This window comes from Dermacentor silvarum, chromosome 3 (assembly GCF_013339745.2).
Source record: "Dermacentor silvarum isolate Dsil-2018 chromosome 3, BIME_Dsil_1.4, whole genome shotgun sequence".
Taxonomy (NCBI): Eukaryota; Metazoa; Arthropoda; class Arachnida; order Ixodida; family Ixodidae; genus Dermacentor; species Dermacentor silvarum.
Genome location: NC_051156.1, coordinates 145,850,218 through 145,875,371, shown reverse-complemented (window position 1 = coordinate 145,875,371; position 25,154 = coordinate 145,850,218). Strand labels below are relative to the sequence as shown.

Sequence of the window (25,154 nt, the reverse complement as noted above, 5' to 3'; positions counted from 1 at the left end):
TCGTCGATACTGGTGCCGCTGTTTCCGTTCTGCGTAGTGATTTGTGCTCACGGCTCCGTAAAGTCAGAACGCCTTATCTTGGACCCGTTTTACGCGGCGCTAATAACGTACCCATTCACCCCGACGGACAATGTACGGCTCGTGTTTTGATCGACGGCATTCGTCACCACATTGAGATGATTGTGCTACCCGCGTGCATCCATGAACTTATTCTCGGTTGGGACTTCCTGCATTCTGCCTCCGCTGTTATATCATGTAGGGAGAAAGTCGTCCACATCACAGATACCACGGATGCACCTATTTTGGAGTCGTCAGCCTTCATCTTGAACTTGGCTGTCGCTGCAGATTACGTCCTGCACCCTGGTCACGAACACATTGTAGCTGTCACATCCGGCCAGCTAACCGATGGAGACGCACCGGTTACCCCCTCTTCACGCTGCACTTCACGAGGAATTCTAGTCGCCCCTTGTCTCGTCCGGTTTTCATGTGGCCGAGCTCTACTGTACGCCTGCAACACAACCCCAGATCCTGTATTGCTGCCCAAAGGGATGACCGTGGCAACCTTCACCGACCCGCCACTGATCTCTGTCGCAGCGCTTTCCCCTTCTTCGTCACCAGTACCAACCTCAGGTTTGGCTTCTTCTTCTCTCCGAGCCCTAATTGGTTCTGACCTAACCGCTGCCCAGTCGGATGCGTTACTCGCCCTTTTGGCTAACCACAAATCCTGCTTTGATAGCTGTGCCACCGCATTGGGCCAGACTTCCGTAGCTGCACACCGCATCGAAACCGACGGTTCTGCAATTATACGCCGTCGCCCATATCGTGTTTCGCAGTCGGAACGGAAGATCATTGAAGAACAAGTTGATGACATGCTAGCACGACATATTATACGACCTTCATCCAGTTCCTGGGCGTCTCCTGTCGTTCTGGTGAAGAAAAAGGATGGTTCCGTTCGCTTTTGCGTTGATTATCGAGCGCTCAATAAGATTACACGCAAGGATGTGTATCCCATGCCTCGAATTGACGACGCCTTAGATACACTACAAGGAGCGGTATATTTTTCCAGCCTTGATCTGCGATCGGGATATTGGCAAATTCCCATGAACGAGGCTGACAAAGAGAAAACTGCTTTCGCCACGCCGGACGGACTTTATGAATTTAATGTAATGCCATTTGGCCTGTGCAACGCTCCAGCCACGTTTGAGCGTATGATCGACACTGTTCTTCGTGGCCTTAAGTGGAAGACCTGCCTCTGTTATCTGGATGACATCGTTATTTTTTCTTCCAGCTTCAGCCAACACCTACAGAGATTAGACGAAGTCCTCCAATGCCTTTCAGATGCTGGTCTCCAGATTAATACTAAAAAGTGCACATTCGCCAGCAGAAGCATCAAAGTGCTGGGTCACGTCGTTTCAAAAGACGGCGTCCAACCTGACCCTGAGAAGATTGCTGCTGTGCTTCAATTCCCTTGCCCATCAAATCAAAAAAACACTGCGCAGCTTTCTCGGCCTGGCGTCTTACTTTCGCCGTTTTATACGCAATTTTGCTACAATAGCAGCTCCTCTACATAAGCTCCTGGTCACCGGCGCCTCTTTCACATGGTCCGAAGACTGTGAGTCGGCATTTCAAGCCCTTAAGAAACATCTCACTTCCGGACCGGTGCTTCGCCATTTTGATGAGAGGGCACCCACTATACTCCACACTGACGCAAGTGCGCAAGGCATCGGAGCAGTGCTCCTGCAACGGGGTCCCGCGTCTAAAGAGCGGGTTGTGGCGTATGCTAGCCGGACCCTCTCGCCATCTGAACGGAACTACACGATCACAGAGCAGGAATGCCTGGCTATTGTTTGGTCCATTCAGAAGTTTCACCCGTATCTCTATGGTCGCCACTTCACCATCGTAACCGACCATCATGCTCTGTGTTGGCTGTCATCTATGAAGAACATGTCAGGACGCCTGGGACGCTGGATACTGCGCTTACAAGAATATGATTTCACGATAACGTACCGATCTGGCAATTGTCATCATGATGCAGACGCACTGTCTCGATGCCCGCTTTCGCCTTCTATCGATCGTGCGCACTCCCCGTCTCTACCACGTTACTCTGACGCTACGCCTGCCGCCCACCAGCTCACGCTAATGTCACTGGATCAAGCTCAGCTTTCTTCACGCTCCGATTTAGCTTCCCTTCAGCAAGCAGACTCCTACTGTCGAACTCTCATTGATCGCCTTCGCGGCCTAACTAAACCACCCAACAGCCGCTTGCGACGCCAGCTTCAGCAATTTCGCCTTCAAGATGGGGTGCTTCATCGTTATATTTATCATCCTACGGGTAACAAGTGGGTCCCAGTCATACCTCGCTGCCTTCGTCTTCGAGTTTTAAAAGCATTTCATGATGACGTTGCCGCCGGCCACTTAGGCTTCCTCAAGACATACGACCGTATCAAGACCCGCTGCTTCTGGCCTGGATTGTCCACAACGGTAGCCAAATACGTTGCCTCATGTGCGTTGTGTCAGCACCGCAAACGCTCCACATCCCCGCCTGCCGGTTTTCTTCAGCCTCTGCCATGTCCGACCGAACCTTTCGAGTGCGTTGGAATTGACTTATACGGTCCCTTGCCGTTGACGCCCTCCGGTCACCGCTGGATCGTCACAGCGGTAGACCACTTAACAAGATACGCCGAGACTGCGCCTCTTCGATCTGGTGCTGCTTCTGAGGTTGCTGACTTTTTCCTGCAATCCAGTCTTGCGCCATGGTGCTCCTCGCGTTCTTTTGTCCGATCATGGCAAAGCCTTCATGTCCCACGTCCTCGAAGAAGTCTTGCGGCAGACTAATACGAAGCATAAAACCACTTCTACATATCACCCGCAAACCAACGGCCTTACTGAACGCTTCCACCGAACGCTCTCTGACATGATTTCTATGTACTTACGTCCTGACCACACAAACTGGGACAACATCCTTCCCTGTGTTACATTCGCTTATAATACTGCGACACAACGAACTACCGGTTACAGCCCTTTCTTCCTGGTGTATGGACGATCTGCCTCCTCCGTCTTCGACTCCGAATTCTCTTTCTCTCCTGCTTCGCCTAACACCTCCCTCCCAGAAGAGTTTGCAGCTCGACTCGCGCATTGCCGCGAAATTGCTCGTCGCAACACCGCCGCTACCCAAGAAGAAAGAAAACGTCGCTGCGACAGTAAACGCCGCGACATCGCCTTCCATCCTGGAGACCAAGTCCTCCTATGGATGCCGGTTCGAACCCCTGGACCTTGCGAGAAATTCCTTCACCGGTACATTGGGCCCTACACAGTCCTAAAACAAACTTCCGCAGTGAACTATCTAGTCACTCCGCTTCACTCCGTCGAGGACCGCCGTCGTCGTAGTGCAGAAATTGTTCACGTCTCCCGCATGAAGCACTTTATTCCCCGTTCAGCCGATCTTTAGATTGCGGCCAGGCTGGCTGCTTCCACGAGGGGGGGAAATTAGTGTAAGCACATTTCACGTACTTCATCGTTCTCATTTGTATATAGCCATCATCATCCCTGTTTCTCTTCTTCTTCGTGTTTGAGCCTCGGCCGTGCCGGTGGAATAAACGGGTCTGCCAGTGCTGCCTGTCCTGGTCGTCTTCCGTCTTTCAATATATATATATATATATATATATATATATATATGAGCTCCCTGTAGCTAAAAACAGCGTGCATATCTTATTTAGAGCTCAGAATGATCAGTGCAAACTATTTCTCATGTGCCCTCCGTACATATGGTTACTGGTCTAATGGTTACTGGTCGAATGCTTTGCACATTGATAGATATGTTTGGTGCAACTTGAGTAGCACATTCATATTGGACTGCGACATACAACACCCGTTTTGCACCTATCCTTTGATATTGCACACCCCGACACAGAAGACAAAAGTCTGGACTGGAATATTTCTTTGTAAATATTCAAAAGGCAACCAGGTTTTCGGCGTCACATGTCTCCATTTTCCACACATGGTACTTATTGCATGTTCTGAATGTGCATGTATTGCCGGTGGTATGCCTCCTCATTTGAAAAAAAACTTTTTTCGACATAATTTTACCTGCATATTTTTTTACTTATAAGTTCTCTTTGCTCTACATGTACAGATATCTCCTTCAGTTGTGGTATGTGGGCTGTGCCTTCATTAGTGATGTAAACGTTATTAAAGTTTTGAATTCACAAAGCAGAAAGCCCAATAAATATAAACAAGCACCCTGCAGACAAGAGCATCATGACAAACCAGCTGAAACTGTGGCACTAGCCTAACGCGTAGTTCCCACTTGTGCTGTCGCATGCTTGTGAACCGATATGCTCATGAAGGTTTGGGTCATTCCCATTTCAAGGGATGAGTGACGATTGCATAAGTGCAGCATCTTCGCCTGCCTCTGTCAGCGACTTAAGTACATGTGAGTTGAGCTGTCGATTATTGGTGTAGCTAAAGTGGTTTATCACACACAGCTTCCGGAAACAATGTGATTGGCCAATAGCGTGCTGGAATTGCTCCTAGTTCCATCGGTTCAGTGGTGGCTTTCCGCTAAATTGACTGTAGAAGAGGGAGATTTCACTTGATCGAAAGGCTCAAGTGAGCAAGAGCCTAGAATTCATGAGACCAAATGCAGTCACCATGCAGGACTGAAGAATAACACGTGACAGAATGATGACCAGTGGAATTCATCTCACTAGTGTACAAATTAGGGTATCTGTTTTCATTATTTCAATTATGGTATACTAAACACAAAACTTTCAGTTGTTTAGATGGTATAAGCAACAAGACCACTCTAATAGGCGATGACAAAGGCTAAATAAAATGCTGCTGCCTCAGGTACTGTACAGAAGTTGTGGTACAGCCCTTCCTTATGGCAAAATATGTTACAGCTAGAATAAAAAGGGTCAACCCTTCGTATCCCATGAGCATACGATAAGTGAAAATTTTGTTTCAACTTGTCAACATTCTGGAGTATATTCTAAATGACACGAGCCAACTTTGTAGCGCTATTTTAATAGCACAAAAGTGTACACATTTGTGTACGTCAAGTACACCAAGTTACTTCACTTGAATGCGTTTGAAGCAATTCGATGTTATATTCTATTGAGTACAGAAAGCCATCGGGAGGCACTTGATGAAAACCAATGAAGATATGCAGATGCACTTCACAGTTTTGTCATTGTAAACTGGTTCATTGCGCGTATTGCAAAGCGGGGTGCCCTGTTCTGGGCCAGTTTCGCAGGCTTTATGATGTGTGGCATCGTAGCCGTACTCATGGTGTCACCGGGAATCAAAAGCGAATTGATCGTACGTAACTACATCACCCAACAGAATAGGTAGTTTTAGGTTTTGCGCACCCTAAGTCAGAAGGCGCGAACCACCGGGCATACAAAAGAACACAGGGCGTAGGATTTTTCATATGCGATGACGTTTGGGTGAACTATTTCTAAATCTCCCCAGTTAAACAAGTCTGACGTTCTATTTAACCCACCGTGGTGGCTTAGCGGCTGTGGTGTGGCGCTGCTAAGAATGATGTGGCCGGATTTCTGTGTGAGCGAAATTTAGAAACGCCCGCGCCCCGTTTGTTGGGGGCTCGTGGCCCAAATTATTCGGGAGGTTTAATTTTGGCCATAGTGGTTTGGCATGTCAAAGCCCAGAATTCAATTCAATTCATACACTATTTGATATTGCTTTGGGCTTTTATAGTAACTACTGGCTCCATGAGCCCGATAGACCTCTGCTCCTAAAAATTTGCAAGCTGCATTTCGATCTCGGAGCCTGTTATACCTCGCTACAAAAACCAGTTGTAGTTATATTCCATTTCACATTGTAGGTGAACAGGTCATGCCAAGCGCAAAGGAGATTGCTGGTTGTCTATAGACCAACATAATAGACGTCAAGAAAAGAGACAGAGTCAAGGACGTCAGAGGATTCAGTGGTATGACGAAATTTGGAAATTGGCAGGCATGCAATGAAGTCACCTGAAGCAAGGCAGGTATAATTCGAGATAGCTGGGAGAGGCCTTCTACCTGCAGTGGATGCAACTTAGTTACATGATGACGACGACGAAAGCCTGCCGTATTTTGGGAGGTCCAGCGTATACAAAAAGCAATCTTCATTCCTGCAAAAGGCACAGTATTGGTCCTTTGTGCCTGTGTTGTATCCACACGCAAATGAACTTCTCTTTTTTGGTCATTACTACACTCTACGACTGAGTTTGCCCTTTGTGCCTTTGGACCCCATGAGAACAGTTCGATTGTAGTACCTCTGGAATGGGACTATATATAGCATTGTACCTATCCAAGTGATAAAGAACAAATGACATTTGGAGTTCAGGAATTACGCGCTTTCATTTTCTTTCGCGTTGCAGCTGACTGAATCAAAATTATTCGCTCTGCTGACGCAGGTGGCATGTCAAACCTCCTAGTGGATGCTCCATATGGATTCTCCTTTATTCGGTAGGCCATAAATCTGCTACCGCACCTGTGCCACAGTATATAGCGTAACGTACCCTTGGACCAATCTTTGTTCCAGAAATTGGCACAGTAAACACTTCGCACCGATGTCCACATGATAAAAATTAAGGCTGCCCGAAATTTTATTTCATGACATTAGTGCTCTCAGGTGTGTTCACATTTGATGGCTAGCGCTGTGTGTCCTGACATATGTAACTATTACGATATATTGTAATATTATGAGAAGATATTCAGCCGGCAGAGTCGCTTGAAAACTTTGCCAGCAGTTCGTCCACGTAACTTCGATCCCATAACTAATGCTGGTATACTTGTGAGAATTTGAATTCCGAAAATTATCATAAAGGCCAATAGGCATCCTTTAAACTGTGATAGCAGCTAAATTCTCAAGCAGAATGCACCGTGGCCATGAACATGCTAAAAAATTACACGTGACGTGGCGCCTCTTTCCATAATCTGGCAGCGCAGCTGAAGACGGTTTGGTTAATGAGTGGAACCACGGCCTGTGCAAATTAAAAATCAATGAGATGGCCACATGAAGCGTCTGATATCCTACACCCACGAATGGTTGGTAGCAATACGCTTAGAGTTAGATGAAAGAGCACCGGAAAAACACTTAATGGGCATACTGTGCAAGTACAAGTCAGTTTTATAGCACACTATTCGGCATCGACGGTTGGCAGAAATCAACAAGGTAGAACCGAAAGCACTTGCCACGCAGATTATGCTGGCACTAGTTATAAATAATGGTAGCAATAAACTGAAAGCTCGTGCCAAAACTGGTGACACGGACCACAAAATGAACTAGGATGGATCTACAAAGTAACGGCACACTTTCTTTCAGCTTACTCTGCCTGCATTAGGAATGTGGCCTTGACTAGCCAGTGAGAAAGAACTGCTGGCAACATTTCTATCATGTGATTCTGCTGGCTGCTAGCAGGATATCATATATCACCATACGGTTGTTCAGTCTTACTTGTTTATATATACATGTAGATTGCTTTCGGAAGGAAGCGTCCAGTTCTTACCTATAATATATCCATGTACCGTGTCACTGGTGTCTGCACAGACAGACTCTGTGCTTGGTCACCAGCAAAAAACCAAGAAGTTAGGATTCTTGTATGCGCAAGCTGCTTGCATCACAAAATATGAAGCTATTTACTTCGTGAAATATAGTAATTCCTGCTATTTACACCAATGTCCACATGATAAGAATCAAGGCTACCCGAAATTAGCTTTCCTCACGTCACTGCTCTCACGTGTGTCCACTTTCCCGACAACGCTGTGTTTTGAAGTTATCTAACTTTTAAGATGTTCCCTAAATTCCCCTCACTGATAGAAGCATTTTCAAAAGTACAGTAACAACTTCAGAAACAAACCATAACTATGCGAAGCAGAAAAGGTCGGTGTGATAGGGCTTGTCTGTCGGGGTAATACATAAGAAAACACTATCGGCAGCACTTATGCACAGTTCTTTTCTGAGCGCACGCACATCGCATAAAATGAGTACTTTTACGACTAGTACCACTGCGACACATCACACATGTATATCACGGTTTGTATGCTACGAACACACTTCGTAACAGCAAGAACATAGCTTGAACGTTGCGGTCATCACGGCGCATCGCAGCCGGTGAAACGGCTCACACGTAGCATAGCACACGAGGAACGGCAACGATAACGAGGCACTAAAGCTTATCGCTACTGATCGTGTCATCACTTCTGAAAGTTGTAAAGGACTGGCGTTTACCACGTCGCGGAAACGAACCACATACACAGAACACATATAAGCCGCGTACGCTGGGTGCGCCGATCAGACACTTTTCGTTTTCGCCTTGCCCTGAACATGTGTCGTACTCGGAATGCAAGTGTACGTGATGGACGTCGCGTTTGCAATGCACACGCTAAGCACGGCCCAAAAAAAGATTACACCATCTTCCCGTCAGGAAACCCTGAGTAGTATGCGAAGCAGAAGAAGTATGAGAAGTATGCGAATAACATGCTATTCCTTCATAGTCGCTGAATACGCTGCTTCTTACGGCGACAGCTATGCTGGATCTTGGGGGTATCGTGACGTCGTCGTCTATAATCTGGAGCGCATCAAATTGTTCTTCACACTCGAACGTAGCGATGGCGTGCTTGGTTGAGAACGGCACACAAGATTCGTGTAAGTTTATTACTGCACCGTTCGCCTGCAAAAAGTTCATTCCAATAATTAAATTCCTCGAGCATTCTGACATGACAATGAAAGTAGCGACGTATGTGAAGCCACGTATTCCAATTCTAGAAGTGCACCTGCCCACCGGGTCGATAAGGTGTCCTCCCGCTGTTCGAATTTGCGGTCCTCTCCAAGGAGTCAGCACTTTCTTCAGTCTTCTGGCAAGTTCTTTACTCATAACTGAATGGTCTGCACCTGTGTCTATTAAAGCAGTAATTTCGTAGCCGTCTACAACCACACACAAATCGGAAGTAACGTAACTGTTTCCGCAACTGCTCTCGCGTCTGTCGTTACATTTCGGAGTCAGCACTGGAGGCTCTGTTCTTGCGTCGACAGCGGCCTTACCTCCACAGGTTGCCGGTATTAGTTTTCCCGACTCGGGCTTTGGGAACTTCGCCTCAGGGAGCTTCAGGATGGATGCGGGCTTGGTGATCGACAGCGCAGTGGTACTGTTGACCGAGGTTGATGTTGTTGTGAAGTATGAGGTCTTTGGCGCGTTGACAAATACTCCAGGATTTCAAAAGGGCGTTCACCGTTTCTTGGGCAAGGAGCGTTTACGGAAAAACCCCGAAGTCCCGCTCTGCGGTACTCGCACATCCGATAGAGATGACCAGCTTCGCCGCAGTGGTAGCACCGTGGGATTCTGTCAGGAGTGCACCATATGTCAGCCTTCCGCAATCTCGTCTCAGGCGGAGGCGGCGTGAACTGAGGTAGGGGTACATGCGTGGGTGCCGTGGCGAAAGTACGTCCAGGCGTTCCTCTGAGTACCTCGGCGTAAGATACTGTCGGCCGTACCATTGGTGACGCTTGTGGCTGTGCTTCTGTGTGCTGTTCGCGGACTGCTTGTCTCACTTCTTCACGAACCACTTCTGCCAATGAAGAGACCGCTGTAGGGCCATTGTTCAGCTGTTGCCTCTGGAGCTCTTCTCGAACCACAGACCTTACGAGTTCTCGTAATACATCGACGCCATTCCCGAACACCGTTGATATGGCGTGCACAGATGCGACATTCATATCGCGGTTGTAGAGCCTCGCTCGCTGTTGGAGTGTTCTTTCCATAGTTGTCGCCTCGGCGCGGAATTCGGCAACGGTGCGTATAGGGCTTCGAACTAAACCGGCAAAAAGTTCCTGTTTCACACCGCGCATCAGATGCCGAAGCTTCTTGTCATCGCTCATGCTCGGATCGGCCCGGCGAAATAAGCGGGACATATCTTCGACATACATTACCACGCTTTCGTTATTTCGTTGGCTTCTTGCTTGCAAAGTGGCTTCAGCTCTTTCCCTTCGGTCTGATCTCGAATACGTAGCCAGCAGCTCCCGTGGGAAGTCATCCCACGACCGGAGGGCAGCTTCATGGTTTTCAAACCACATTCGTGCAGAGTCTTGCAACGCGAAGTAAACGTTGCGGCGCTTCCAGTCTTCGTTCCATCCAGTGTAGTCCGCCACACGCTCAAAGACTTCTAACCAGTCCTCGGCGTCTTCAAAAGTGTCGCCGTGGAAAGGCTTAGGCGTCATCGGCTGATCAACGACGACGCGGGTTGAGGCGGTCTGGGATGTCATTTCGGTACTGGCTGCTGCTGTTAGACTAGTTGGCTCCGGCAAAAGAGAAAACTCGGGTCACTCACCACGTAGGCGACGGCTCGTGCGCTGATGGACAGGCGTGAGCTCAGTTGGGTCCGAGTTGGCGTGGCTCCGGGCTGCTTTCTTCAACTCCGAATTGGGCTGGGAATCATACCCAGCACCTCCACCAGAATTGTAATGAATGATTCAAGGACTTATAAGATACTTATTTATTGGGGGATAACTTGTGCCCGGCAAGTAAATAAATTAAATAACTGTAGCGTTCCAAGCAGGACATCAAGAAGCCTTTTTCTGGAGTGGCGCTTCACTTCCTCTTCTTTTGACAAAGGTCACATATATCCCAGTGGGTGCGGCGAACGCACGTGCCATAATGTCTTCGTCTTTGTTGTTTTCACTAATACGCCGTTGTCCTCTTGGAGGGCGCTCGAACCTACGCGCGTTATTTAATGACGGTTTTTGTCTTGCGTCAATTGACTTAGATGTCTGCTAGTCGCGCTCGACATTGATGTTGGTGTACCCTGGTGTAGGGCGGAAAACAAAAAAAAAGCAGTCTTAAAGTACGACTTAGCCACAACCTACAGACGTGATAGCGCCGGATTGCATGAAGGCGCGGATGAGGTCGAGAAGAGGACGCAACGCGTAGCCCTCTAGTGGACGGCGCACGAAGCGCAGCTTACGCCGTCCACTAGTGACGGCGCAGGTGCGCGAAGGGAGAGGAGAAGCGAAAGAGGAGGGAGTGACGTCACCCCTCCGCTGTGTTAGGCAGGCGTTCACTCTGTGTCAGGTGGTGTGTAGCACTAATTAGCATGTTTTTATTTTAATAAGTAATGAGCGGGTACCCCTGCTTTAATTGTGACCTCACTGATGACGTCACTTCTGGTCTTGGAGTTTCACGGGAACCTGTACTGATGCGGTGGGTATCTAAAGTGTACGATTGCGTGCTGCCGTGTAGGGCAATTAGATTTTCCTTAATTGTTTCTAATTATACCTGATACTTAATTATCTCTTTACTGCACTAAACATGTGCTATGATGTCATATCTATCACCAACCATAAGTAGAACCATCGATACCTACCTGTTTTTATTTTTATATGATTCTTTTTTAATTTCGTCCCACCTCTGTGGCAAACCGGAAGTTGCTGCGCAATAAACGGGAGTGTCACTGGGTGCTCGTGCCACTAATAAATTTAAAGTGCGCGCCACGGCGACGTTCAGTTCTGGGCACGCCCCGCTCAGCCGCAGCCTTCGCCGTGCAAGGCATTGAAGAAGGAGCGGAAGCACCGCGAAGGGGGTGTTTGATTGCCAATAACTCCGCTTCCGTGAACGCATTGAAGAACTTTTTTGCGGGATAGTATTTCCGAAATGGCCTATTTTAACTTACAATGCCCTTCTCCACTTCGATAGAATGTGGTTTACGGCCACTTTAAATGTGCTCTCAAGGTTTCGCGAAACGCTCGTGTCATTCACACAGTTGTTGTCGACGACACCCGATGAAACACCGGTTAGACTTCTATATATTTATTCACCCCATTCTCATTTGTGGTATGCTGACATGTTCCCGAATAAGAGATTACTTGAGAAACCAGCACATGTCCTGTTTCCGGTTTCATTGTCTTTCTCCCAGGAGCACTGGTGCCATATAATGAACGCCTCCTGGCGTTACACGAATTCGCGAGAGCCTTGGAAATTCAATTACTGCAATTCAATCATGGGATAATATTATAGCAAATTTTCTTACAGCCAAATTACCATTCCCACCTCCACAGGGATCCCAATTTCTTTATTTTTAGTTAACTTACTGGCACCTACCTCCGCCCGTAGGTGAATGAGCCACCGTGACAAGCTGTTTAGGTAATATATCACTATTGCTTCGCCAGGAGAAGAAAAGAGGGAATTCATGGCATCAAGGTCTCGAAAAATATTTATTATTGCGCGCTTGAATCCATTGCCTCTTTGCAGCGGAGTTTATATGCTGGAAAGTAAACAATCAGAGGAATGCGGAATAGGAGGAAAAACAGGGAGGTTAGCCAGTAACAATGAGAGGGTTTAATTTACTCCTATATAACCTGGGCTTAATTCCGCGAATGCATGCCATATGCACTGAGCGCGATAGATAGGTTTAGCATTGCGCATAAACTTCCAGGACGGCGTTCTAACCAGGCCCATAGCCAGCAAGTTTTTTCAGAAGGGGGGGGGGGGGTACTTGCTGAAATCTTTGACTAATTGAGGAAAGCACTTATGTTTCAGTAATTATTTTCGTTAAAAATCGCAGTATGTAAATTATGTGACTTTTTAACTACTATTTTGATAATAGCTTTGCATTCTTCGTTTTGAGCTGAATCTTCCTAATCATATATTGGACGATTCGTCTCAATAGATTTCATTAATACAAAAAAAAACTTACTCGGAGCCAAGAAGGAAGAGACGGTCGGCCGATGTACTCAGTGCCGTAAGACTGGGCCCGGAAAGATCTGCTTAGTCTTGCACATTGTGAGCAGTTCTTGACAAGTGGCTTTGCGCAGTGGGTGTCGCGAGCGCTGCTGGAGCCCCGTCCCATCAAAAATACGGGGGGGGGGAAGGGGGGGGGGAGGGCTAGACACCTCCTGGCTAGGGGCTTGGTTCTAACTATACGCGGGTCCGACTTACGCGGACGCTACATAGGAGGGCACGCCAAACTTTCTGGCACTCTTCAAAGCTTTAACACGCCATTTAGGGCCTGTAATGACATCGCACAAGCGCATCTTCAGAGCCACGCCAGTATAATTGCATCACGTTCAGGTATGAGCAGTAATATAATTTGCGCTTTTAGTATTTAATAGTCTGAAAAGATTTCGGACAAAATGCATGAGTTGTGAATGTTACATTTCATGACATTTGCTTGTGAGCTGCAATTCTCAAAACATTGAGGAATAAGTTAGTCATGAACGTAAGACCTGGTTTTAGCAACTTTAGTGATTGAATGGTGCAGTAATATAGCCCGCATATGTGGCATGCATAAGCATATCACATACACATTCCTAAATGTGTGCAGAACCCCCCGGCGTTGGCGAGAATTCGCTTGGAGGGTCCATATAATTGCTATCGTACTAAAATATTGCTTGAAATTCAATTGCCTTGTTTTTTTCGCTCTCTCGCATTGCAGGAGTGAGACGATTGAACCATGCCGCATTGAGCAGAAAATACCGAGAATGTTTCGCACAGTATCAGTGGCTGTTTTCTTTCGCTAAGCAGCAAAAGAGCTAACGTTCCTCCACCCATTTCTTGTTCTCGCGAAAAGACGCAGGAGTTGCAAAAAAGTGACGGTCGCAATACTAATTTTCTCGCCGTACCTGTCGAAATAGGTCAAATAATAAAAGATAAGCATCGCACCTGTTCGTTCGGCTGCAGCTCAAGAGGCATCCGGTTATGCTGTGCTCATGAAAGCATCCTACTTTTCCTCTTCACCGCTCTTCACTGTATTCAAAGTAGAATTTGTACTGAATGCTTAATTGAGTACAGACACACCCAAAATTTTGAAGCCTTGCATTGGAATGTAAAACCGGTATGCAAGAAAAACAAAAGAATAATTTTTTTCTCTTGTGCTATAGTACGAAAAAAGAATAACGAACATGAAGCATAGCACAGCATTTACTTAATGCAGGAGCGCGGTGTTTCGGTGGTACAGGCTAATAATGAATTGAAATGAGATTCCCTCGCCACTCGTAAAGCCCGGCTTCTGACTTCTTCTGGAAGCCAACAATGGGGTATAAAAGGCCGCTCCTCACAGACCCAAATTAGAAGCTTCTTCTCCTCCATCGGACTAGGACCACCACCATGGTAAGTGACCAATTAACTGTCCGCTCTCGTGTAGGAACTGCTAACAGTTCAATAATATATCACGCAAAAATGGCCTCAAGCTTATTCTTGCTTTTTGCAAGAAAAAGCGAAAGTGGCTAAGGCTGTAACAACGTTTAGTTGCACTGTAGAAACTCGCTACTCAGTATCTTCTGACTGCATGGTTTGCAATGAGTTCTTTAAAACTGAAGACTACAAACGGAGCTACCATGCAGTCCAATAATGAAGAATCAATTAAAAATGCAATAATCAGTGAGGCAACATCAAGAAGAACACTTATGCGCACTGCTGTGGTGTAGTTAGCAGCATTTTTTATATGCAGAACATATAAAATTTATATATTAAAAATTTATTCGTCTTTCAGCTGCGTGCCTGCATCGTCCTCGCCCTGGCCACCAGCGCCTTTGCTGGTCACGTTGCCGGAGGTTACACCCTCGCCAGCAACCTTGGTTACGGCCTTGGCTACGGAAGCCTCGGCTATGCCGGTCTCGGATATGGTGGCCTTGGTCTTTCCCATTACGGCCTGTCCCATGGAGTCGGCTACTCCGGCCTGACTGGCTATGGTGTTGGTTACGGATACGGATACGCCCCAGCCGCTAGCTACGCCGTTGCTGCCCCAGCTGTTACCCGCACCGTTTCTACCTACCACGCTGCTCCAGCTGTGACCGCTGTTCACGCTGCCCCAGCCGTGACCACTGTTCACGCCGCTCCAGCTGTTGCCACCTACGCTGCCGCCCCAGCCGTGACCAGCGTTGTCCGCTCTGCTCAGGTCGTTGCTGCTGCCCCAGCTGTCACCAGGGTGGTTCAGTCCACTCCAGTGGTCCAGACCTATGCCGCCCCAGCTGTCACCAGGGTGGTCCAGGCCGCTCCAGTGGTCCAGACCTATGCTGCCCCCGCCGTGACCAAGGTTGTCCAGTCCGCTCCTCTTGTCCAGACCTACGCTGCTGCCCCAGCTGTCACTCGTGTCGCTACCTACGCTGCACCAGCTGTCACCAAGGTTGTCCAGTCCGCTCCAGTTGTCGCCAGCTACGCCGCTGCCCCAGCCGTGACCGCTGTCCACGCTGCCCCAGCCGTGACCACTGTCCACGCTGCCCCAGCTGTTGCCACCGTAGCCCACGCTGCCCCAGCCGTCGCCACCTACGGTGTTGCCCATGTGGCCCACGCTGCTCCAGCCGTCGCCACCTACGGTGTTGCCCATGTTGCCCACGCTGCCCCAGCCGTTGCTACCTACGGTGTTGCTCACGCTGCCCCAGCCTACTACGGCTACGGTGTTGGTTCCCTCGGCTACGGTGTCGGCAGCTACGGTTACGGCCACGGTCTCCTTGGCTACGGCCTGAACTATGGCTACGGCCTTGGCTCTCCTCTCAGCTACTCCACCCTCCTCCGCAAGAAGAAGTGTAAGTTTTTCTTTCCTTTTCTATTCTTTTCAATGGTAACGCAACTCTTGAACTCAACTTTCTAACTAACGTTCACGTTTTTCTCTTCCAGAAATTCTCTTGTTTTAGGCCATCTGGCTGGACCCAATGTACAGAGCAATGGAGAAACAGTTTTCAAGACATCAATTCAGTGTATGGACTGTTACTGCGAAATAAACTGCTTCTCCCAACTAAGCCTTGCTGTCTGTGCTTCATTTCCGCTGATACGGTTCCTTGAAGCACACACACGAGAAAAGTATATTAGTGGAGATCATAGCCCTGCAAGCATTCTCACCAGAACAAATGGTCAAGATGGCATAGCAATGACAATGCACTGACAACCTACAAGCATATGTTCCATTGTTCTGTTGTTCGAATGTTCACTAGTGCTACATAAGACTTTGTAAAAATCTTTGGTACTGCGCTTTTGTGTAACAATCCCACTAACGTGTTCGACGCGCTGAGCTTCTGTTGATTTGGCGTTTAACTTTTTTTTGTGAACTTACACATTACTTGGATGATAATAACGCAACCTAATCTAGACTATGCACCGATATCTACCTTCCTGGAGGCTTTATATTTACATGCACTACACTTCCTACAAGGAAATGGTGAGTCTACCCTCAAAATTCCCTGCTCATGCATCAGTGCAAGAATGAAAATTTCACTGCGTGTATTCTTGTCGCTCATGATAGAAACGGAATATTTTAATGCCATGCAGACAATGCGAGATGACAACGGTGGCCCAACTGGTGCCAGAGTCTGACAAGTTTTCAAAAAAGGTGATATATATGATCCCTCAAACTATTTTCCTATCATCCCATCGTCATTTTATCATTTTTAGCACAGCAGATAGAGGAAGCATTACCAATAAGGTTGCTGAGTTAGCTATCAAAGATTCAGAAGAGGCTTTCGTTTTCAGGAGAAAGCTTTCAGGAGAGGATTTTCCACTCATTTAGCTCTAAGTACCTTAAAAGATAAAATACGAACAGCAGTTGACTACAGAATTGGTCCAAAATTAAGGCCACAACCCTTTCGTCTGTGTTGGCGGTGCCCTGGCAGTGACCTTGGCGAAATTGCTCAATGACGAAAAATGGCCGACCCCGCAAAAAACGGTCAGATTGTCATCACCTTTCTTAGGGAGGTTCCTGTAAACAAAAATTAAATTTCTGTCTTTGAAACCAGAATTTGGTACATGTCGCTCTGGGTGCATGAGAATGCATCCCGGGCCTTCGAGGTGCGAGAGGAGCACGCTTCCCTGAAGCCACGACTGCTGCACAGCTCTGGCTTACTAAATGGGGGCCTTGTGCTTGCGTTAAGGCACACGTCCCGTAGCAGCCATTTTGCTGATTAATGGTGTTGCCTAGACCGTGCAATAACATGCTGCACTTTCGGCGCTGCGAACTTGCTCGGGAAAGGGCTCGTCGTGGACGCGCCGATTCTAGCGTGAGGGCTCAATTCCGAAGCCCAGGCGAAACATCAGCCAAGAGCCGCGGACCCCGAGTTGCGGGAGCGCGATGTTGAGGCCAAACGTCAGCGTCGTCTTGCCCTCCAGGAACCCCACAACGATGGTGCACGCCTCGGCGACGCTAGCTCCAACTTCCCCTGTGCGACGGCCAGGTTTCAACGTGAGTTTCTCAACCGGAAATTTGGAGCCAATTGCAGTGCGTGTGATCGGTTGTAGTTCGAGCACAACGGGGTACTCGTCAGTGCAATGTGCTCCGAGGAACACCGAAGAAACACACGACAAGCTTCGCTTACCACCATTTTCCGATAGGGGAAGGGTTGTCATTTTTTATGGATCTTTGTAATTTTGAAAGAATTATTTAAGATCTTCAACATCTCTTCAACATCTTTCGATGCTATCGTAATAATATTTTATATTCAAAACTGAATGTTATTGGTATCAGAATTTCAGATTTACAACTAATAAGCGCCTATTTGCTTAGTCGAGAGCAGGTTGTTTGTATTTTCGAAATTACCTCCCGACCGTAAATTATTAATACTGGTGACCCGCGAGATTCAATGCTTGATCCGCTTTTGTTTTTTATATATATAAATAACCAATTGCAGTTCCTTCAACATTCACAATGTGTGCTGTGTTCTGATGACAGTACTGTTCATTGTTCTGACAAAGACATGGAATATTTACGTTGAAATTTAACACAGGATACTACTAATGGTGTAAGCCGGGGACAGTGCAATTTTAGTAGAAGTATTGTCGCTAAAACAATTTTTCCTTGCCTCAAACATTTTCTGCAATAGCCCATCGGTATGAATCGAGGCATCGAAATTACCAATAATTCTGATCAAACTAAGTTCATTGGTGTAGAACTAGATAAGGGCTTCAGATTTGACAAAGATATTAACTTATTCATAGAAGAGTGGCTTATGATATCCGGATTCGAATAAAGGCTGGCTCCTTTTTACTACTTATGCCCCGATGACCATTTATTAAAGCGAAACTTCTGTTGCGACTTCCTTCGGATTTACCTCTGCTGCTGCTGCTGCTGGCTGTTGTCTCGCTGATTATCTCTAGCAAAATACATGTGTCATACTGAAAGTAACGTGGTCATCATGCCGTCGTCGTACCATGGTCAACCCTGTTTGCTCCTGGCCACAGTCTTTGGCGATTGGCCGGGAACGGTCATAATGCAAACGAAGACCGGATACATTGTAAATCGAGGGCGCGCTTGCCGAATGCGTGGGTCATTCTGAAAGTAATGCAGTCATTACGCCTTCGTCGTCGTACCAATCTCATCGCTGCTCGGTGCTGGCTACAGTTTGCACGATTGGCCGCTACCGGAGTTGGTCCAGAGAAACACCGGATAAAATGCGAATTAAGGCAGCGCAGTGTACCTGAGATGCAAAAGCACGACGGTTATAGTGCGAAATAAGGTGGCAGGATTGGCCAGTAACAGGCATAGCCTAAACAAACATTAGATATAGTGCAAATTAAGGCATGCTGATTTGCCGGTGCCATAAGTAGTGTTAACAAATGAAGAATAAAGCACGATTAAAGCTGCCCCCGTAGTACCGTACGTAGTGCAAACAAATCCTAGATCCAGTTCAAATTAGATCCACCCGTTTGGCCGGTACCGCTATAGTGCAAACACGCGCAGGATACAAGCATGAATTGAGGCGGCTCGCGGCGGCAAGGGATGTATATGAGCACGGACGAGAGCGCCAACAACATGCGGTCGTTTTCATGCCGTCGTTTTCGTTGTCATGGTCACCATCCAGTCGGCGCCACACCATTGTCGTCAAACCGCCATCGCCACAATAGCGTCGCCATCCTATAGTAGGCGCGCAGCCGACGTTATACCGTCGCCGTCACTCGAGTGTCGTCATGCCACGGTGTTCACGCAGTCGTCGTCACACCATCGCGATCGCACCATAGTCGCCATTCTACTGTGGTCATCTCAAGGTCGTCACGCCATTGTCCTCGCGCTATCGTCGCAATGTCATAGTCGTAAAAGCATGACAGTTCTATAGTGATTATCTTATTGTAGTGATTTTTAGCGTAATGACGCGTTCTCCTCATGCCTTCGACATCATTTCACCGTCGTCGTTGCGTATTCATCACACCGTCATCACCCTGCAAGCGCATCCGTTCCATCGCTTTCATTCCTTCGTCGTCAGGCGAGTCACGTGCATGATCGAACGTAACATGTTTATGTTGAGCTAGGTGGTTCCCAGTGGAAACGTCCATTTTAGGTAGTCTGGCATCAACTGCAAATGGTCGCTAATACGCGACACAGTTACTCACAAGCACCAATAAAAGCTTCACTTAAATCAATTCTCATAGCGCGTGGATATGCATTCGTTCACAGAAGTATCAGTTGGTGTATTTGATCATGAGGCAATACGTACCAAATCCATTACACTCGTTTACAGCGCGTTGAAAATCAGACGGCGAAAACTATAAGGTTCAGCAGCTTTTCATGCAATGCTTCGTTACTACTACGCAGTCATAATATGTCTCTCAGAAAATTCCGAAATCTGACATACTTTCATTTGCTCTTTCATTGTAATATTTGTTTAATTTTCCTTCGTTGTGTTTTGCGCTTCTTCATTTTTTTAGGTTCATCTCTCTCTCATTTTTCGCAAATTACCTAAATATTACACTGTATTTATAGTGTCGCACATGTTCTAAATACAGCAATATATTTTTTAGTGTTCTTGTCATGCGTTGTAGAGGAGATCCCACATCGGTCTTCGACCCTGCAGGAACTTTTTCTGTATGTTCATTTTCCATGTGTGCATGTATATATTATTTAGTAATAAAGCCTCATTGATTGAATAATTATCCCATTTTAGGCAGAAAGCACACATACATGCATGACGCGATATTTCCGCCTCTGTCAACGAGCTGATCTTGCTTCGCTGTACAAGCTGTGACACCCTGATTAGACTCCACCACATTTTTATTTGTGATACCAAGCGAAAAGGTGGCCGCAAGGACGGAGTAATGCAATAGATGAACGAACAGACGCACCAAACCTGGTATGACCTTGTACGTACAACCACAGTAAAATGCCAAATTTCAAACATACGGGGTATAACATAAGATACGCAAAAGCGACATTCAAATTGTTGTATGCGTTCATCACTTTCTGCACCGGCGAAGTATTTCTCGCCATTTTACAGATCCAATATAATTTGCACGGACTGGTCAACAGTACAACTTGTGTTGCTCGGGGACCTGTGGCCCCCTAATCACCATTGTCATTGCGCTTCTCTCGGCGATAATGTGGATTTTCTCCTTGCCTGCCGTTCTCCTGGTGGTAACTGCTCGCCCGCTTAGGTTTTTGGAGGCGAGGAGTGCGCTCTGTGCTGCCCAGCCACCAGTGCCAATTTTCTAGCCGCAACTCAATGCACTGGCTTCGTATCTTTCTCTGCTCTTCGTTCCGTTCATTTCACCAGTACTCCTGTTTTGATGGTATTACATGCTACCAGCATTACATTCGGTACGGGCCGTATTTCCCATTCACAGAACTCTCACATGCGCACTTATTCTCGCTTTCGCAGCTTCACCCTCTGTTTCGCAGTATGTAAGAGTGGCTCAACATCTGGATGAACTCGGAAGATTGGTCGGCTTAATCGGAACTCCGAGCGCACCGGGTGTACGTGGGCCTACGCAAATTTATACGTTGAAGTAGACAGTTCATATTGCTATCACTTCAATTGTGTCAGTGGCTACAGGTGGATGATTCAGAAGTTGGTTGTTTCGCCAACAGCTTAGATGAATGCGTCGCATGGGGGTAGGTCGCACGAGTGACCCCGATTTGTGCGGTGGCTGCAACAGTTCGAGAGCTCACGCGATACGCCGAATACTCTTTTTGGTGTCACGGTTGTTGACATGGTTGTAATTAAGTGTTATTTTGCAAAACTGGACGTCACCTATATGTGCCAGGAAGTTGTGTCCAAGTACGAGCTTCTTTATTTGGATGCAATGAATGTTTATGTATTCGAATTTTGACGGCGTTCACTTTACACACGCAAAGATACTTTATGCTGCGGACAGTCAGAGTTGTAATAACGCTGGCTAAGCACTACGTGATGCCTGCGAGGGCACATTCGAGGCACGTAGAACCAGCTGTTCTAGCGGCCAGTAGCTCTTTTTTTTTGGCTCCTGTGGAAAAAGCAAAGACCTACGATTTTACATCTTAATGCTTTAATCATTTAGACGGCTGCTTTTTCGCATTGCCAAGCACATTTTCACCGTGCTTTTCTTTTCACCTACATGCCTTTTTTTCGCTCCCAGCGAAATTAAAGCTGGTCTGCTATAGAAAAGGTGTTTCCCATTTTTGATCGGAATGTTCCAGTTGCAAAATCACAAAAGAAAGAAAAAAAAACACCTGACCGATGCACGTTTCCGAAGCAAGAAGTTATGTAGGCTAATCACATCGCAATTTTCACCCCAGCGATTTCTCTCTTTAGGAAACATAAGGTATTCTCGAAGGCCATACTTTAGCTAACTGCATGCGCTGGTAGCAATTGTGAAACCTGGAATACTTTATAGGACAGCAACCTTCTTAACAGCAACCATTACTGATCAGGATGTGCGAGCTAGGCGTAGAAAAACACATTCCAGCGCCTTTCATAAATGCATGGAGGTCGGATTTCAAGGGTGACATCCCGGCAGAAAGCGTAAGTTGATTGTGCAGGTCACGTCAAGCCCAGAATATCGGAGGAGGTTAATGCATTAGCCAGTGTTGCATAAATCACAGCAACCTTTTCCCGTTGAAAATGATGGCTATCTGGCTCATGTCGTCCAAGGAAAGGCAAAAGTTGTGTAATGTGTAATTTAAAGGCTGTATAAAAATGGTACCAGCATTTATTGCACATAATAGGAGCCACTTCTCCTGCAGAAGTTAGATCTCGTGCTAATGACATTTTTAAATGGTTACAGCAACCGGCATCAGATGCGAAGCTCAGTAAAGTCTCCTTTGGCTGTTCTACTCAAGCCGCATGATATATCATGAAAAACTTTTCTCGTGAATTACTTCCCTAGACAAATAAAAGTTATGCGGTTGCTAAGTCGAACATGACAGTACGATAAGACAGATAAGTAGATCGAATTTTACAGCATGCACACATAATATCATAGAGAAAGGATATTATCTTTGCCAGAAAAGTTCCAGGACAAAGGTCGTAAAAATATAAAATTGCACATACCAAGTATTGATCCTAGCTCCTATCAAAGTAGTCCCCTTGGCTATCTGTACACAATTACCAACGTTTCTGGAGGTCTTGGAAGCAAGGAGGGAAATCTGTAACTGCGATGCTTGTAAGCTCATTTGCCACAGCCCGTTGGATGTCTGCGATATCTTGATGAAGCTTTCCTTTCAGTCGTCTTTTCAGTCGCGGAGACAAGAAAAAAAACACACGGTGAGAGATCGGACGAATATGGCGGACGTGGGATGGCAATAAGAGAATGTCTGGCCATTTACTCGTTGACAGACAAATCAGTATGGAGTCTTGCCTTGTCATGCAGTAAGAACCCGTCTTGAGAATGCCACATATCACGGCAGCGACGTTGATTTGCTTCTCGCAAACCTTTCAAGACATCGATGTAAAGAGTTTGGTTCACTGTTTGACCTGGAGGAACATATTTATGGTGAACCAATCCTTTGCTATCAAAGAATGGGATCGACATTGTCGTTGTTCTCGAAGGTTGTCGTTTGACTTTTTTCGAGGCTGGTGATCCATGACTCCGGCATTCAGCACTTTGACGCTTCGTGTGAGCATCATACTAGTAGCACCAACTTTCATCCCATGCAATAATTTTTTATCATCAACACCATGTATTAGGCCCTGAAAGGGCCCTTGAGGGGCATTAAATAAAGGGGGGGGGGTACAGCAGTAAAAAAAACAAACAACAAAAGGATGACGAGCGTGAAGCGAAATTACAATTCGCGTGGGAGTGATATGACAGAAAATGTACGTATGCAGAATGCTCGAAAAGTAACCTACTTATTACCTAAATGCTTAACAAGAAACAATAATTATAAACATACATAAAAGTCACATACACATATAGAAAGGGGTGCAAATGCGTGGGCGGAGTATTAAAGAGAATATGAGCAAAAACATAGTGGGCGAGCTTTGCACTCGGTCGTGCAAAGCTTAGGCACAGCAAAAGTGTCAATCCTCAAGACTTACTGGCTGCTACTGCTAGGTATTAACTTGGTTGCTGCTAGGTCTTAAGTTTGTTTAACTTAACTACGCATCTAGAGAAGATATTCTCGAGCGATCATTTTCGGAGGTACCTTCCCTTTCGCGACATTTCGCGTGACTAGCGCTGCACGCCTCGGCGCCTACGAGCGACAGCGTTCCTGGTATGCCACAAACGCAGGCAGGCAAGCAGGAGCCGTGTCTCTGTCGGGCGAAGCGAGCGCGCACCTGCGTCGGCGGTTACTTGGCAACGCGAGGTGACGTCATTGCTCCTGCTTTGGCGCATGCGCAGCTAGGCAACGCGGGCGGCGTCGGCAGCAGCTCTGCCCTTTCCCTCGTTGGTGCTGCTACAATTTGTTTCTCGCTATATCTCGCTCTCATGTTTTCTTTCCGTCTCCCGAGAATTGCAGGCACGGCGCGCCTGCTCTCCTTCCCTCTCCTTAACGTCCCATGTCAAGGCAACATGTGCACGGCACGGAGAGGAGGCGAGGCGCACGCCGTTTCGCGAGGATGCTGCCAGGCAACGCAGTGACGTCATAGCTCGGCGAGGTTTTGCGACAGCAGGCGCCACTTTTACGGTTAGCTAGAAGAGCTTCGCTGTTAAAGTGGTTTGGTATTAGTTATTTGAATTTTAGTGGGTCGCGCTCTGCAACGATCAATTCGGTAAAGTTGTTCCATTCCTCGATGGCTACACGAAGAAATGATTTGTTAAATGCGGTGGTGCCACCAAAAAGGTCGTTGGATGCTCATAGAGTTGAATAGGCGGCGAGAATAGCGGACGGGAGGTATTAATTAGTAAGGAGCTATGCAAGTTCGGGAAGCAGTAATACAATTTATGAAATAAGCAGAGTCGAGATAGTTTGCGTCTGACGTCTAGAGATCACAGTTCTAGCGACTCCCTAATAATTTTGATGCTCAAATGGTAGTTGTAGTTGGACGTTATGAAGCGAGCAGCACGATATTGCACGGTTTCCAGTTACCTAATAAGGTAGCTTTGATGAAGACTCCGAATGGATGCAGCATATTCAAGTTTAGTGCGAACGAAAGTTACATATGGTATTTGGCGGATTGAGGGTGGGCACAAAGATAACATTGTTCACAAGTTGTGTCATAAGTTGCGTAACGTGTTCAGACCTCGTTAAGTTGCTACTGATTAGGATGCCATGCAAAGTACTTGTATTTGTCTACATGTATTAGGTTCGTTGAATTTAACGAGTAGTGGTATTCAGAGTTAGACTGCTTGCGGGATACTCGCATGACTTTACATTTAGAAGCTTTAGTCTGCATCAACCTGCGCGAGCACCACTTTTCTATGAAACAGAGATCGCTGTGCAGTAGTACGTGGTTTTTAGTGGCATTTATGTGGCGGTACAGGAAACAGTCCTCATGCGAAGTCAAACAAGTGATGAAACTCCCGAGGTCAAGTCATTTACGTAAATTAAAAAGACTAGAGGGCGAAGTACTTATCCCTGAGGGACTGCAGAATTTACGGGAGTCATAGCTGAGTGATGACCAACGATCACTGTGAATTGTAAACGATCAGATAAAAAAGATTTAATGCATGAGAGGGTTAAGGGATCGAGATTGAGACAACAGAGTTGATTTATTAGGCGTTTGCGTGAAACTCGGTCGAAGGGTTTAGAGAAATCTATGTATATGACGTCAGTTTGAAACAAAGAGTCTAATTGGAGGTTGGTGATAAATTCTAAAAGCTGAGTATCGCAAGACAAACCTGGTTGGCAGCCGTGTTGATTCTTAAACAATAAACGATTACTTTCCAGGTGATTGGCAATGTTGGAGTAAATAATGTGCTCGAGAATTTTGCAGGTAATGCATGTACGCGAAACGGGATGGTAATTTGATGGAACACAACGTTCACCTGATTTGAATAGTGGGGTTACCTTCGCTGTTTTCCAGTCCTCTGGCATCCTGCCTTCCGA

General features: G+C 46.7%; 1 protein-coding gene across 2 annotated transcripts; it reads left to right on the top strand.

Moving 5' to 3' along the window:
* Nucleotides 1-13,992: 13,992 nt before the first annotated feature.
* On the top strand, nt 13,993-15,729 carry LOC119444859 (cuticle protein 16.5-like). Of its 2 annotated transcripts, none has more exons than XM_049663707.1 (4): nt 13,993-14,101; nt 14,484-14,789; nt 14,946-15,516; nt 15,608-15,729. In XM_049663707.1, coding segments are annotated over exons 1-4 (882 nt in total). In that variant the 5' UTR covers nt 13,993-14,098; the 3' UTR covers nt 15,610-15,729. The 2 variants fall into 2 exon arrangements, with proteins under 2 accessions (XP_049519664.1, XP_049519665.1); XM_049663708.1 differs by having other exon boundaries at nt 14,484-14,868; nt 14,938-15,516.
* The last annotated feature ends 9,425 nt before the right edge of the window (nt 15,730-25,154 follow it).

Excerpts from the sequence above, each read along its gene's own strand:
- LOC119444859 (XM_049663708.1), top strand. Across the intron at positions 14,869-14,937 it reads TGCCGCCCCAGCCGTGACCA|TGGTCCAGACCTATGCCGCC; the intron begins GCGTTGTCCGCT and ends AGTCCACTCCAG.